General features: G+C 38.8%; 1 protein-coding gene across 3 annotated transcripts in view; it reads right to left on the bottom strand.

The window, feature by feature from the left end:
• Window positions 1-1,745: 1,745 nt before the first annotated feature.
• LOC117591308 (transcription-associated protein 1) overlaps window positions 1,746-15,020 on the bottom strand; it is a 74,521-nt gene continuing 61,246 nt past the window's right edge. For all 3 annotated transcript variants that reach the window (XM_034284512.1, XM_034284514.1, XM_034284513.1), the window contains exons 19-21: window positions 11,519-11,647; window positions 5,538-6,752; window positions 1,746-2,595 (exon numbers count right to left, since the gene is read on the bottom strand). In XM_034284512.1, coding sequence (XP_034140403.1) covers window positions 2,023-2,595; window positions 5,538-6,752; window positions 11,519-11,647 — 1,917 coding nt within the window. In that variant the 3' untranslated portion in view covers window positions 1,746-2,022. The remainder of the gene's footprint in view (window positions 2,596-5,537; window positions 6,753-11,518; window positions 11,648-15,020) is intronic.

Below are 15,020 nucleotides of genomic sequence, written 5' to 3'. Positions count from 1 at the left end.
GACCGTTGGTGGGAGTTGAGAACAATAAAGACGGGTTGTCATCATTCTCGCAGGCAAAACGTCGAAGGGTGGGGCCATTGTAGTTTTTGAGAACTAGAAATCTTTTAGGCAGGATATGGTTTTATGTATTGGATTGTTGGACTTTTCCTTTGTTAACTTGCATGTAAGCATACGCATACCTATGTACTTCAACAAAATATGCCTAGTGCCATGACGCACGATGCATACCCTACTAACATTTCCTCGCAGGTTAACTTATGTATGAAATATTTAACGTGTATTTAAATACGTACGTATGTACATATGTTGTATATCGAAGATATTCTATAATACAAACAGATAGCAAAGAGCCATGCAGAAAAATTCGTGTGCAAAAAAATCGTATCCATTAAGAGGATAAGAATAAGTTCTTAAATTGTCTTTGGGCGGACCCTATATTAAAACGAGAAGGGACGTGTGAGACGCTTCGTACGCGTCACAAGTTTTGTATCCTGCACTCAGTACTACATCTGTACCTTAGCGGATTTTTGTAAAATTTTACATTTTTTCTTCATCTGTCATCTACATCTACAACACTTCTCACGCCAACACGCTCCTTTAGCTCGGCCTCTTCCCTAGAGCCACACACTGCAGATTTATGGCAGAGGCAGAGGTAGAGGCCGCACACTGCAGAAGCAGAGTTTGAATGAGAGAATGTGAAAAAAACAACAAAAGCTGCTGGATGGGGTGGGTTTAGCCACTGCAAAATTAATTTCTTCATTCTGGCTATAATAATGATCCTATATGATCCCATTTCGGTGATCTGATAGATATGGTCATTCCATACGAGATTGCATTAGTTTAGTTTTCTCCTACCTTCAAAATTGTGGCTGTGGGAGTTTTCTGCCTTTTATGGATCGGAAGGGGGTGGGGCAAAATTTTGAAATACACTTTTAACAGTGTGAGCATACAGTGTTTGTTCACACAGTGTATGCTGAATACTCTAATGGAAAATATTTTTAACGCCAAGTCAATTGCCGTTATTCATTATTTGTATATGTACATATTTAGACGTTTAAAACCGTTTATCCCATTCTTTCTAACTGTATTAACTGAAAACGCATATGAAGTCGAGAATAGATACACGCATTGCCATCATTTATGTATGTGTCACCAGACATATGAAATTAAAAAGCAGACTTGAAAAGGAAAAAACAAAACTTTTTTTTTTGCGAGTCGCTGTGCGTTCAGTGCTCAAGAGAGCCAGATGCCAAACTCTCTCAGCCGAAGGCTCTCTCACCAAGAGCCGAAGGCACTGGGACCCAATCCCCTATACTGATTATGCATCCAGTTTTAAGCCACTCTATAAGTTGTTTGCTTAGTGGTACTAGTCGCTTCTAAGGACGGACAGAGGGACGGACGAATGGGCAGACAGAAATGGCTATATCGACTCGGCTATTGATGCTGATCAAGAATATATATCCTGCATGGGGTCGGAAACGTTTCCTTCTCTGCGTTACTTACATCCTATTTCCCCACAAATACAATGTACCCATTGGTTGCTAGCCGGTATTGTAACACGTTGTGGAGTTCGTTCACCTCGGTGATCTTGGTATTCGGTTTTACGTAATTGAACTACTATTTCGTATTATTATTAAATTATTCTTTAGAATAGAGTAACGTTCTCATTGTTCACTATAACACACACACGCATTCTAACTTAATATAGAACTAGTCGTTTGGAAGGATTCTAAACACAAACACCGTTACACAAGAATGTTATATATTTTATTTATTCACGCTTCGTACATGTTTACAAAAACCGCAATGCTCTTTAAAATCTATGCTTAAATTATATACTTAAATCTCTGATTATATATTTTCTGTGAGAGATATTCTTTCAACAGTTTCTGGATTAAAAGAAAATGTTTCGTGTAGATGTGACGCTTTTCTGTTTGGCTCATATATTACCGGATTAAAATATAGAATTTAATAAGAGAAGAGAATAATCTTATAAGAATATGGAGGTTTACAATACATGGATTACAACCAGGGATGCCAGGCTGGATCCATGCGACAGAGATTATCTATATTTGTGGCAGATTGGATTAACATAGATATTTTCTTAATTTCAATGCTATCAAAATATGAAATTTTATTAAATCGCATCAGAATAACATCCACCGCTGAGTTAACGACGTTAACCGTATATTCCATATTGTTACTTTCGGAACGACGCTCTTCTGATCCATCAACTAATTTACATTCTCGAAAGACTTTTTTTTGTAAAGCAATTATTTCATCTCTCAGAATAGTTTGTAATATCGAGCTAAGCTTATAATTTGGTTGTATGAAACAACGAGCTGTAGCCACAATCGCTGCTGACAAAGGTCCCGAAATTCCAAAATTTGTGATAAACTCTCCAATATTCGGAGTAAGTCTGAAAGGAACTGGTCTATGTTGATTAAACTGACATTTGTCATCATTGACATCGAACTTAAAATATGAAATGTTCATGAGTCCAGAGTCCTGATGAAGGTATATCATATCAGCATTGAGGCGTGTTAAATTTAACGCGTGTTCACATAGATAAGACAGTGCCAGTTGCAGCGTAAGCTAAAAATACAATATAAAAGAATAATTTAATTGATGTCCCATAATTAAGCTTTAAAATAAATCATACTCTGACATTTCATGAATTTTAGACTGGTTTTAGAACATTTTCCTCTATTCGTAAAATGTTTAGTTTTCGGGCATCATTACATAAGTTCGATATACGGGCCACTTTTTTTATAGCTTTTTCATTAGTTTTCCCCAGTTAAATGTATTTATTTTTAGGTTTTTTAAAGAAAACACTTTTTTTTTCCAATAAGTTGTCTTTACACTAAAAATCTGAAAGTCCGTTTAAGATTTTATAATCGGATTTTTGCTATCGTGCTTCATTTCCAAATATTTTTGTGATGTTTTACTTGATAAACGAGGAGGAACGTTTTGAACCGCGCTCGTATATACTAAACGAGTATGAGGCGCTTCGTACGCGACACAACTTATATACCCGGTACTCAGTCAGTAGACATGTACATAGAATGTACATATGCATTATTTACATTCGTAAGCATGTATGTATGTATGAAAGCTTAGTGTAACCTTAAGCCTGGTATCCAGCACCGAGGAAAATAAAAATTCTTGTCTTTATATACAAACTTCATATAAAAACGAGAAGGGACGTTTGAGACGCTTCTTACGCGTCACAACTTTTATACCCGGCACTCAGGACTACATCTAGATGTAGAAGACATCGCCAACCACTAGATATCGTTCACATTACAGAACACGTAGTAAAAGCCTACTAAATAAAATGCATCAAACAAATTGGATCAGTTAATATTTTCCAATTTATGAGATATTTAAAACAGCAATAAAATTGGTACATTCTTGGACCGATAGGTTTCACAGCAAATTTTTCGAAGGGGCGCCATCTATGAAAATTTCTTGTACGCAACTTTGATGGTCACTCTTTTTCTAATACAGAGCGTTAAAAACCGAGTCTTGGTTAAAAGTCGGAAGAGTCAACGCCAGGGGGAGGGCAGAGGCAGGGGCCGAGTGAAGCAGAAGCAGAGTGTGAATGAGAGAATGTAAAAAGAGCAACAAAAGTTGCGGGACAGGGTGGGTTTAGCCACTGGAAATTAATTTCTCCATTGTGGCTATAATAATGATCCGATCGGATCCCAATTTGGTGATCTGATAGATATGGCCATTTCCTACGGAATGACGTTTTCGTGTATCTTTAAAACTGTAGATTTGGGGGGTTTTCGCCCTTTTGCGGGGGCGGAAGGGGAAGGGGCAGACATGGCTCTATCGACTCGGCTATTGATGCTGATCAAGAATATATATATACTTTATGGGGTCGGAAACGCTTCCTTCTGTGCGTTACATACAACCGTTATTCGCACAAATACAATATACCCTATTTACTCTTTGAGTACCGGGTATAAAAACTGCTCCAGGAATTTTTTGTCTGTGTTTTCTGATCGATATATCGAAATAGAGAGTCTGTGTGGACTGAGCGAACAGCTGCTAGACACTACGGGAATAATTGCTTGACAATTAATCCTGGAGTGAAAAGTGGAAAATAGAAGAAACAACTGTGCGCAAAAACGTAAAAGAGAGTCGAAATAGATAGTCGGAGGGAAAAATACTTCTATGAACTTCTTAAAAATAAAATCACTTGACTGAAATTAATAAAATAGTTCTTTATTATTTGCGCTCTTTTGGCAATAATGGAATTTTAGCGAACCGTGTGCATTATTGGCAAATCCCAAATGCATTCTCAATGCAATGACCAGCTCTTTTTTTTTCATTTTTATTTTCAGTTGAAATTGAAAAATGCCACTTTTTACAAAATACAGCTGATTCGTCAGCCTGTTTTAGTTACGTTCGTGCCAGGATTTTTTGAGGTGCTTGCCTCCAGCAGTCTCCAGTTCTTTAATATGTGCTCACATACGTATTTACATTTTTTTTGTTAATTTTTTCATATTTTCCATTTTAAATTTGTTCTACACCTGTCATCTACATCTACATTATTTCTCACACCACGCCCTTTTAGCTACCAACCCTCCCCCAGGGCCGCACACTGAATGAGGCAGTGTGCGAGCGAGAAAGATTGACAACATTAACAAGCTTAAGCAAATATGCTGGACGGGGTAGGGGTAACCGCTGCAAATTAATTTATACATTCTGGCTATAATAATCTGAGCCGCTGAGTTTTTAGTTTTCTCTTATCTTCAGAAGTGTGCATATGAGAGATGTTAGCCAATTGTAATGCAGAAGGGGCAAAGTTTTAAAATACACTTGTGACATTGTGATTTTACCGAAGTCTGGATGCAAAACTTAGTTGTTCTAGCTCTTATGATCTCGGAGCGTTCAATAGGACGTACAGACGGACAGACAGACAGAAATAGACTCTGCTGTTGAAGATGATCATACTTTATGGTATGATACTTTATTGCGTCGGACAATATTGCCAAAAAAGCGCAAATAATAAACAATTCTTTTATAGATTTCTATCTTTTTCGTCTCGTCTTTTGGTTTTACGCGCAGTTTTTCTCCATTTCCACTTTTTACTCCAGGAATAATTGTCAACCATATATTCCTGAGTTGTTTATTAGCTGTTATCTCAGTCCGCACACGCTCTTCAAATCGATATATCGATAAGAATCTGCGGTTTTCGTTTACGTTTTTGGGTACTCAACAAACCAAAAAAAAAATTCCGCGGTTCTGGAAACCCGTCTTTATGAAGTTTAAAAGGAAAGTTTTATTTCCACGGTGCTGGATACCCGGCTTTAGATGAATGGTTGGCAAATACACTTTCTAATCACTATGTGATACGTTCATATGTACATATTTACTCTTTACATATACTTACAAACTTATGATGACAACCGAACTTTTAAAATAATTTGAAGCATTTTTTAACATAATATACAATTTTTAAACCATTAAAATTGGAAAGACCTATTTTAAATGTATACAAAATGAGTTTTAGAGTAGCATCTTACCATTTTTCTAAAATGCCAAAAGTCCGTAGCTGCCGCAAATGTCTTCAATGCCCAATCTTTAAGTAAAGTCTTCGGGACCATAGTCAATTGAATTTCTGAGAATATTTCTCTCAAAATTGTATGTGTCGTTTGAGTTCCTCTAGCCTGGACTTCAGAAAGGCGCTCATAATATTTAACAATCGGCATATCATAGTCTATTTTCATTTTATGACAGCATTTCTTAAAGATTTTTATCAGTGAAACACTATTTGGATTATCTTCAGCCAATCGCATCTGTGGCGATATTGGGACAACACGAGGTACTGTTATATTTAAAAAACGCCGGCTTGTCTCTTTTTGCTTCTCTAGGTAGTAATTTAACATTCGCTTTAATTGCAATACTCGTTCTTCACGTCGAGCATCCCCGAGTCCAGAATCCAGGACTACTAGATAAGGATAGATTTTCCCATTTGTGCCTCTGATATATAATCTTCGTGCAGCAGTATTGTTTTTTTGAACTATTTCTACACGCGGCATAAATCTTGCGATTCTGACATAATAATGAGATGATGAAGGAATCAATAACTCTCCAGGAAGTTCGACTTCAGCGGTTTTCTGGCTAAAATTTGATAAAAATCTACACTTGTCTTCTATTAAAAACGAAGTCGGTAATTTTTTAACCTTGGTTTCCAAAACCTTAATCCACGTTTTTAATTTAGTTATTAAATTGTGCAATTTCATAGCGCCGGGTTTCGAAAAATCAAAATCATTCGTAAATTGTTCCTTCATTTTCTGAAATACCGGATCCTGAAAAGTTACTTGTGCCCGCCGTGCTAGAGATTCTGAGGCGGCAGAGTTAGATATGGATGATGTTACAGAGCCCGGGACATTTTCAATACCAATGCCAAATGTTGATCCTAGCTTTTTAACGAAATGTAAGGTATGGGGGGTTATAGTTGCATTAACAACTGTATTTCTATTCTCAAATGCTATAGCATAGCACTTAATTAAACCTTGACGTAGTTGTCGAAGAACCTCTTCGGTCCAACTCTCACGAAACCAAACCATTTGGTCTACAATTCCTTCCAAAGAACTTAGAATTGTTGGATGCACTTCTCGTTGTAATTGCATTACCTTGGAGCATCGCCACATAGGGGGTGTTGCTTTAATTGGGTTAACTGAAGAAGTAGTGCCTTGATTACCTCGACTGCAACTCGCCGAAATGCTTTCCAAATTCTAAATAAATAAAAACAAATAAAAATTTTTGTTTGTATTATTTATATTATTATTATTATATTGATATTATGATATTAAAAGGAGGAGAAGACGCGCTTATTCTATGGAAAGCTTTTTAATGTTTCGAATATTACATTTTACATTGTTTTTGGCCCATCTGTCATTTACCGATTCGATCCACATCAACTTTTTATGAAAGATATGAATGACACTTAGGAATGGTTTCAATTCATTTTTTTTTCGTTGGCATAATTTTTATTTTTAAGAATTTTTAAAATCTGGTTTTGTTTTTAACGCTTTTTTTTAGAGTAAGTGCTTCTTTTTTTAACCCAACTCAAGTAATAAACTAATTATTTTCGTATTTTCTTAATTTTAGGTGCTACAGACTTTAGTCCTTCGTGGTGGTAAAGGGGGCGTAGAAAAACTATGCGAAATTGCAAAATGGGCTTGATTTAGTGTGATAACACAGCAGTCTGGGTGCAAAGTTGAATTTTAGCTTCATAGTCTCTTAGAACTAGGCGTCAAGCAGAAAGGAGGAAAGAACGAAGACAGTCAGACAGACAGTAATCGACTCTGATATTGATACTTTCCTTCCGTGCGTTACGCACATTGCTCCGACCACAAATACAATATACCCTATTTACCCTTCGAGTATAGGGTATAATAACAAATTTCTGGATGCCAGCTCCCTTTCCCTGACGTCCCAGTCCCAGCTGGTTTACTTGCTGGTTATTTGCATTAACCTCTCAGGCTTCTGCCACGCTTACTGAAGCCAATCTTATTAACAAGTATCTCAGTCTGTTTTAAGGACGGATGGTCATCTAGGTAATATACAATCAACACACTTGCTAAACTAAATGATGCTGCTATTAAGGCATTATGAGAGACTTTGTATATAGACTTGATATACCAATAACCAAAAACCAATAACAAAACCGTACTTTTATTTTCCTCAAGGAACCAACCAACATTTACTGAAAGATTTTGGGCCTTAAAATTTTTGAATGAATTATGGTTTTTTTATGGCAGAACTTTTTTATACCCGGTATTCGAAGAGTAAATAGGGTATATTTTATTTGTGGGGAAAAGTGGACGCATGTAATACACAAAAGGAGTACCGGGTATAACAAAATGGGACAGATGACTTACTGAGTAAAAGGGTATAAAAGTTGTGAAGCGTAAGAAACGTCTCACACGTCCCTTCTCGTTTTAATAATTTTTTTTAGAGGTAGCGGTTCGGTTTTTTCACACAACTTTTGTATGTCCCATCTGTTTGTAATTTTTTGCTATTCTAAAAAGCTGATAAACGCATCTACAACGAAAAGGGACTTGTGAAAAGCTTCTTACGCGTCACAACTTTCATACCCGGTACTCAGTACAACATCTGTACCTTAACGGTTGTTTTTAAATTTTAAATTTGTTCTTCATCTGAAATCCACATCCACATCACTTCTCACGCCAACACGCTCCTTTAGCTCACCCCCCTTCCCTAGCGTCCCACACTGAAAAGGCCAGCAGAGGCACGGCAAAGGCAGAGGCGGCCTCGAACGCCACGGCAGAAGCAGAGTGTGAATGAGAAAATGTGCAAAAAACAAAAAAAAAAGCTGGGGAACGGGGTGGGTTTTGCCACTGCAAATTAATTTTTTCATTCTTTCACCAATTCGGTGATCTGATAGAAATAGTCCTTCCCAACGGAATGGCGTTTTTAGTTTTCTCGTATCTTCAATATTGTGAATACCACAGATTTGCGGGGAAGAGGGCGGGGCTTATTATACCCGGTACTCAAAGTATATATATTCTTGATCAGCATCAATAGCCGAGTCGATAGAGCCATGTCTGTCTGACCGTCTGTCCGTCTTGTTTGTCGGCTAGTTCTCAGAGACTATAAGAGCTAGAGCCACCAAATTTTGGATCCGGACTGCTGTATGCTCACACTGAAACCAGTGTATTTTAAAAATGAGCCACGCCCCCTTCCGCCCCCGCAAAAGGGCGAAAACCTCCCAAATCTACAGTTTTGAAGAGGCAATATCTATCAGATCACCAAATTGGGATCCGATCGGATAATTATTATAGCCACAATGGAGAAATTAATTTCCAGTGGCTAAACCCACCCTGTCCCGCAGCTTTTCTTGCTCTTTTTACATTCTCTCATTCACACTCTGCTTCTGCTTCACTCGGCCCCTGCCTCTGCCCTCCCCCTGGCGCTGACTCTTCCGACTTTAAACCCACCCCGTCCCGCAGCTTATTTGTTTTTTTTTTGTGTGAGGGCGCTGTTTCCTCCTCTGCCGCAAGTCAGCAGTATGTGGGTCTAGGGAAGGGCGTCGAGCGTGTTGGTGTGAGAAGTGTTGTAGATGTAGATGACAGATGAACAGAAAATTTAAAATTTGACAAAACACCGCTGAGGTGCAGATGCACTATTGTCCCAATGACCAGTTTTGGTGGCTGTTTACGCCAAATTAGCGCAAAGGGCTTATGGCCGGGAGCAATTAGTATTTTGTATAAGTAAAATGAATTTGTAGTATAAGGCTATTGAATTGTTGCATTTACGACATACTCACAGAAGTTTGTTGCTATAGAACATACATGTAATATGTGAATACGATAGAGAAAGAGGAAGAACATGCATTTAATAGGTGAATATCGAAATTGAAAAGAAGAAGAGATTAAATTGATTTGAATTCCGACTCGGTCGAGCAGCAGCACTGTCTTTTTATTTCGAGATTTTGATTCTGAACTGGTTGCGAGGAGTTGCGGAAACAGTGGCCAAAAGCTAATTTTTAAAAGCTAAAACCAAGACTCGGTTTTTAACGCTCTGTATTAGAAAAAGAGTGACCATCAAAGTTGCGTACAAGAAATGTTCATAGATGGCGCCACTTTCAAAAAATCTGCTGTGAAACCAAGCGGTCATTATTTCACAGAATGTGCAGGGAAAAAGTACCAATTTTATTGCTGTTTTAAATATCTCATAAATTGGAAAATACGATTAACTGATCCAATTTTTTTGATGCATTTTATTTAGTAGGCTTTTTACTACGTGTTCTGTAATGTGAACGATATCTAGTGGTTGGCGATGTCTTCTACATCTAGATGTAGTTCTGAGTGCCGGGTATAAAAGTTGTGACGCGTAAGAAGCGTCACACACGTCCCTTCTCGTTTTTGAAATACACTTGTAACAGTGTGAGCATACGAAGTCTGGATGCAAAATTTGGTGGCTCTAGCTTTTATAGTCTGTGATGCTCAACAAGACAGACGGACAGACAAACGTAGCTCTATCGACTCGGCTACTGATGCTGATCAAGAATCATATACTTTATGGAGTCGGAAATGTTTCCTGCTGTGTGTAACATACAATCGTTTCCCCCCACAAATACAATAAACCCTATTTAATCTTCGAGTACCGAGTATAAAAAGTACCTATAAACTTTATGGTTTTGGTTTGCAGCAGGGCTCGGCACGGCCCTGTCTATTGGCTATAGTACAAGGCGCAGCCGTTCACGTACACGCGTAATACAGTGATTCGTACCAATACCAATCTAGTGAAATGTTCTGTTTTGCGTGCGCCTTCACATCAAACGTAAAAACGGATCGTTAATTGCATGGGTTCCGAGCCCTTGTTTACAGTCTAAGAAAAATTAAGCTTTCAAATGCAAAAAATATGATTTTTGTGTAGTATTTTTAACATAATTTGGAAATTAAAAACTCAGGACCTCTTTTTTTTGTGTACAGGTGTATTAATTTTGGCAATAGCCGAGTCGATAGAGCCATGTCTGTCTGTCTGTCCGTCTGTCCGTCATTTCCAGTGGCTTAACCCACCCTGTCCCGCAGATTTTGTTTTTCTTTTCACATTCTCTCATTCACATTCTGCTTCTGCTTCACTCGGACTCTGCCGCGAGTCTGCAGTGTGTGGGTCTAGGGAAGGGGAGCGAACTATAGGAGCGTGTTGGTGTGAGAAGTGTTGTAGATGTAGATGACAGATGAAGAAAAAAATTTAAAATTTGACAAAACACCGCTAAGGTGCAGATGTAGTACTGAGTTCCGGGTATAAAAGACTCGTTTTAATTGTACTTTTTAAATTGTTTCTACATATGTCATCTACATCACATTTTACGCCAAACACGCTCTTTTAGCTCGCTTCCCTCCCCTAGAGCCACTCACTGCACGAAGCAGAGTGTGGGATGAGAGAATGTGCAACAAATAACAAAAGCTTCTGGAGAGAGTAGGGGTAGACATTGGAAATGAATTTCTTCATTATGGGTATAATGATCCCATCTGATCTAAGTTCGGGGATCTGATAGATATGGTCGTCCCCTACGGGATGGCGTTTTTAGTTTTCTTTTATCTTCAAAATTGTGGATACATCAGATGTTCGCCTTTTGCGGGGGTGGAAGGGGGCGCGGCGTAATTTTTAAATACACTTGTAACAGTTTGATCATACGTCTATGTGGATGCAAAATTTGGTAGCTCTAGCTATTAGAGTCTCTGAGATCCAGGCGCTCAACAAGTCGAACATGGCTGTATATACTAGAATATATATCCTTTATCGGGTCGGAAACGTTTCCTTCTGCGAACTACATACATCCACTTTGTGCGTACATACAATATACTCTATTTACTCTTCGTGTACCGGGTATAAATATTATCAGACCATTTGTAAGAATGGTCTTTCAGAAAAAGTTTGTTTTGTTCTTTGAGCAACATACTTAATAATAGTCGTATTTTTAATGTACTCGTCCGTTTAATTTCGTATCTTTATTAATATAACTTACTGAGCTTAATGTTTTTCCAGCAGAGACGGCTTGTTCGGCAGATTTATGCTTCTCGCGTTGCTCAATCTTTAACGTCAAATATAACGTCCTTATTGGAAAGTACACCGCTTGTGGATAGAGACGCCCAATCTATAAAAGTAAAAAAAATACAAAATATGACCCGTATCAAAAAGTATAATTTATCAAATATGCAACTCCCCAAATACACTTTATTGTCCACTTCTGAGGCGAAACCACTGTAGACGGAAAGACTTAAGACGAATCTTCTTCAAAAGAGAACAGATGTGACGATGACACCAGCTTATTAACAAAGTCACCATTGTGCACGGACCAGTGCCCAAAAACGTAGTTCTTTACTTTAGTTGCATTCCAGTTGAAGCCATACACGGCAAAAAGTAAAACGTTTTTAAGAGAGTCTTCGTTATATAGGGGTCATCAAATTCATTTGACCACCTCTTTATATAACCATGGCTTTATTTACCATAGTAGAAATGTGTTCCGAAAAATAACTTGGGGTCTAGTTTAACACCAAGATCAACAACCAATGTAATACATAAGTACCCGAGAGTTTGTTAATACAGAAGGCAGGTAAATAATAAAGAGTGTGAAAAGTAGGGGCCTATATGGCTACCCTGTGGTACTCCAGAAGTTACGATAACAGCTGAAGATAAGGAGTTTTTGAAGAGGATTCTTTGAGACTCAGAACACAGGTAGCTAAAAGGCCATCTCAAAAGATTAGTCTGAAACCCTAGAAGGTCAAGCTTTTGTGCAAGAAGAGAGTAGTTTACAGAATCGAATGCCTTACTGAAATCAGTGTAAATAAAATCCGCCTGCAAGTGAGCTTTGATGACAAAGGTAAACTCTAAAAGATTATTGGTTGTTGATCGTCGCTGAGCTGAAGTTATAAATGATTTGCAGAGATGTTGCAAGTTAAAATGTTCTCAAACATTTTAGGAATAGCGGATAACTTATATGCTACCTTTTTCATGGAAAGAAATTGTAAAAGATTACTTCCAGATGGGGGGAAAGTATGGCGAATGGACGGATACAGAGCCTTACCCCAGTACCTGAGTACCGGTAAAAATGCCAGCTAATCGAAGAGCATGAGCAGTGAGCTTTCATTTAACGAAGGGCTGAAAATACTGTATGGACCAGAACAGCTTTCCTGATCGGCAATTGCCTGATTATTGTTTGCCGACGTATTTAGAAATGATATCAGGGATGGATGGGCGTTCTACGCTTACTGTTTACGAAGCTGTAAAACTGTTTAGAGTCATGTGATCAACGTATCCTTCATCGAGACACGTAGTTCCTATGGCTTTGAGGATTAAGAGCGGATAAATTTACACAAGCTATTACGTAACGAGAAGAGAAGGCATTTTCTGGACATTTTTTAAATAGTCTTGATTTTAAGTTCTTTAGACCGAATAACCCTTTGGTGAACCAAGAACGCTTCCCAGATCTAATCGCACAGGAGAGTTGGGCACTAATCAAAAAGTGTGTCAAGTTCAGAGCGGACCAAACAAAATCCCTAATGAGGCTATTAAGCTTCGTAAACTCGGCTTTAAGAAAGCCTGATCCGATACGGAATGTCCAATACCCACCGACACTTCGAAAGTAGGATGTTAGCAGTTTTCACGTATAGTGAGCGGAAGTGCTCGGGTTAGTAACGTTCTGGTCGGATCCGAGACAAAGCATAGATCAAGCAATCGACCCATGGAACTTTTCCCATGGTCAACTTGAGACAGGGACAGGTCTAACAGGGCACAGGGACAGGGACAGGGCACAAGTTTGTTAGACTCGTTAACCGAAGACAAAACAGTACCTGGTAAGTTGAAATCACCAATATCTTTACCAGATAGCGAGGTAGAAACAGTTTTTAAGGCGGACAAGTGATGCTCGTATATTAAGCAAGCGACATAACTATAATGGCCGGGAAGAATCAGTCTTACACACAGGAATTCTAGGTCTTGTGAAACCTTGACTGTGAAATGCTCCGACGTGAACAGAGAGTGGAATCAGGACCCCTCCTCCACGCCGACACGAAGAACCATTCCTATAAATTGTGTTCCTTCAAATTCTATACTTTGGGACTAAGAATGTATGGCTTTAACCAAGATTCAGTAAACACAATAACGTGGGACGAAAATGGAAAACTATCCCTAAAAAGTTTACTAAGCTCACTACGTACCCCGCGAGCATTTTGCTGGGCTACAAGGAAGGATGTCAGTTTTTTGACTGAGAGGAATTTCAGTGGGGAGGGGTAGATGGAACATTGGAGTGAGGAGCACTTGCCTACCGGACTACCGGAAGAGTTATGGGGGAAGCCTATTTTTATACCCTGGTACTCGAAGAGTAACTAGGGTATACTGTACATGTGGTAAAAACAAACTAAAACACAAACGGAATGAAAGAATGTGCAACAAGTAAACAAAACTGGCGGAAGGCGAGGGGGGAAGCCCCTGCAAATTATGAATTTAATTCTGGCTATAAAAAGGAGGGTTGCGCGCTTCAGACTCGAAAGTAAAACGAGAAGGGACGTGTGAGACGCTTATTGCGCGTCACAATTTTTATACCCGGCACTCAGTCTGGACCTTAGCGGTGTTTGGTCAAATTTTACATTTTTTCTTTATCTGTCATCTACATCTACAACACTTCTCACACCAACACGCTCCTTTAGCTAGCTCCCCTTCCCTAGACCCACACACTGCAGACTCGCGTCAGAGGCAGGGGCCGTACACAGCAGAAGCAGAGTGTAAATGAGAGAATGTGAAAAAAAAAACAAATATAAGCTGCGGGGCGGGGTGGGTTTAGCCACTGCATATTCATTTCTTCACATTTCTTCACGTGTGTCCCACTTTCATGTCCGACTAGATCTGCGAAACCTCCTTGGTTCACCAAAGAGTTATCCAGTCTAAAAAATCTAAAATCAAGACTATTTAAAAAAGCTCAAGAAGTTGGTTCTCCCTCTTCTCTTTCTAATTACTTAATAGCTCGGTCAAACTTCACTGTTCTTAATGCTCAATGCTATAGGAACTACCTCCTTCGATGCAGGATACGTTTTTCAAAGGACCCTAAACAGTTTTACAGCTTCGTAAACAGTAAGCGTAGAACGTCCGCACATCCATCCTCGCTATCATTTTTGAATATGTCGGCAAACAATGATCAGGCAATCGCCGATCTTTTTGCAAAATTTTTTCAAACCACATATTCCCAGGAAAGCTACCCAGGTCATATGTATCCATATAGTTTACCAAGGTCGAATGGCATTTTCTGCCCTTTGTTAAATGAAGGCTCCTTACTTCATGAACTTCAATTAGTTAAGCCGGTATTCTCACCGGGCCCTGACGGAGTTCCCGGCTGTGTACTCAGGTACTGTGCCGAGTCTCTCTGCGGACCTTTGCTTAAACTATTCACTCTATCTATCCATTCTTCTAGCTTTCCCCCCATCTGGAAGGAATCCTTTATAATTCCTCTCCATAAGAAAGGTAGCAAGTCTGAC

This window comes from Drosophila guanche, unplaced genomic scaffold (genome assembly GCF_900245975.1).
Source record: "Drosophila guanche unplaced genomic scaffold, DGUA_6, whole genome shotgun sequence".
Taxonomy (NCBI): domain Eukaryota; kingdom Metazoa; phylum Arthropoda; class Insecta; order Diptera; family Drosophilidae; genus Drosophila; species Drosophila guanche.
Note: the sequence above shows the minus strand (reverse complement) of the source record. Positions and strands in the feature narration are given on the sequence as shown.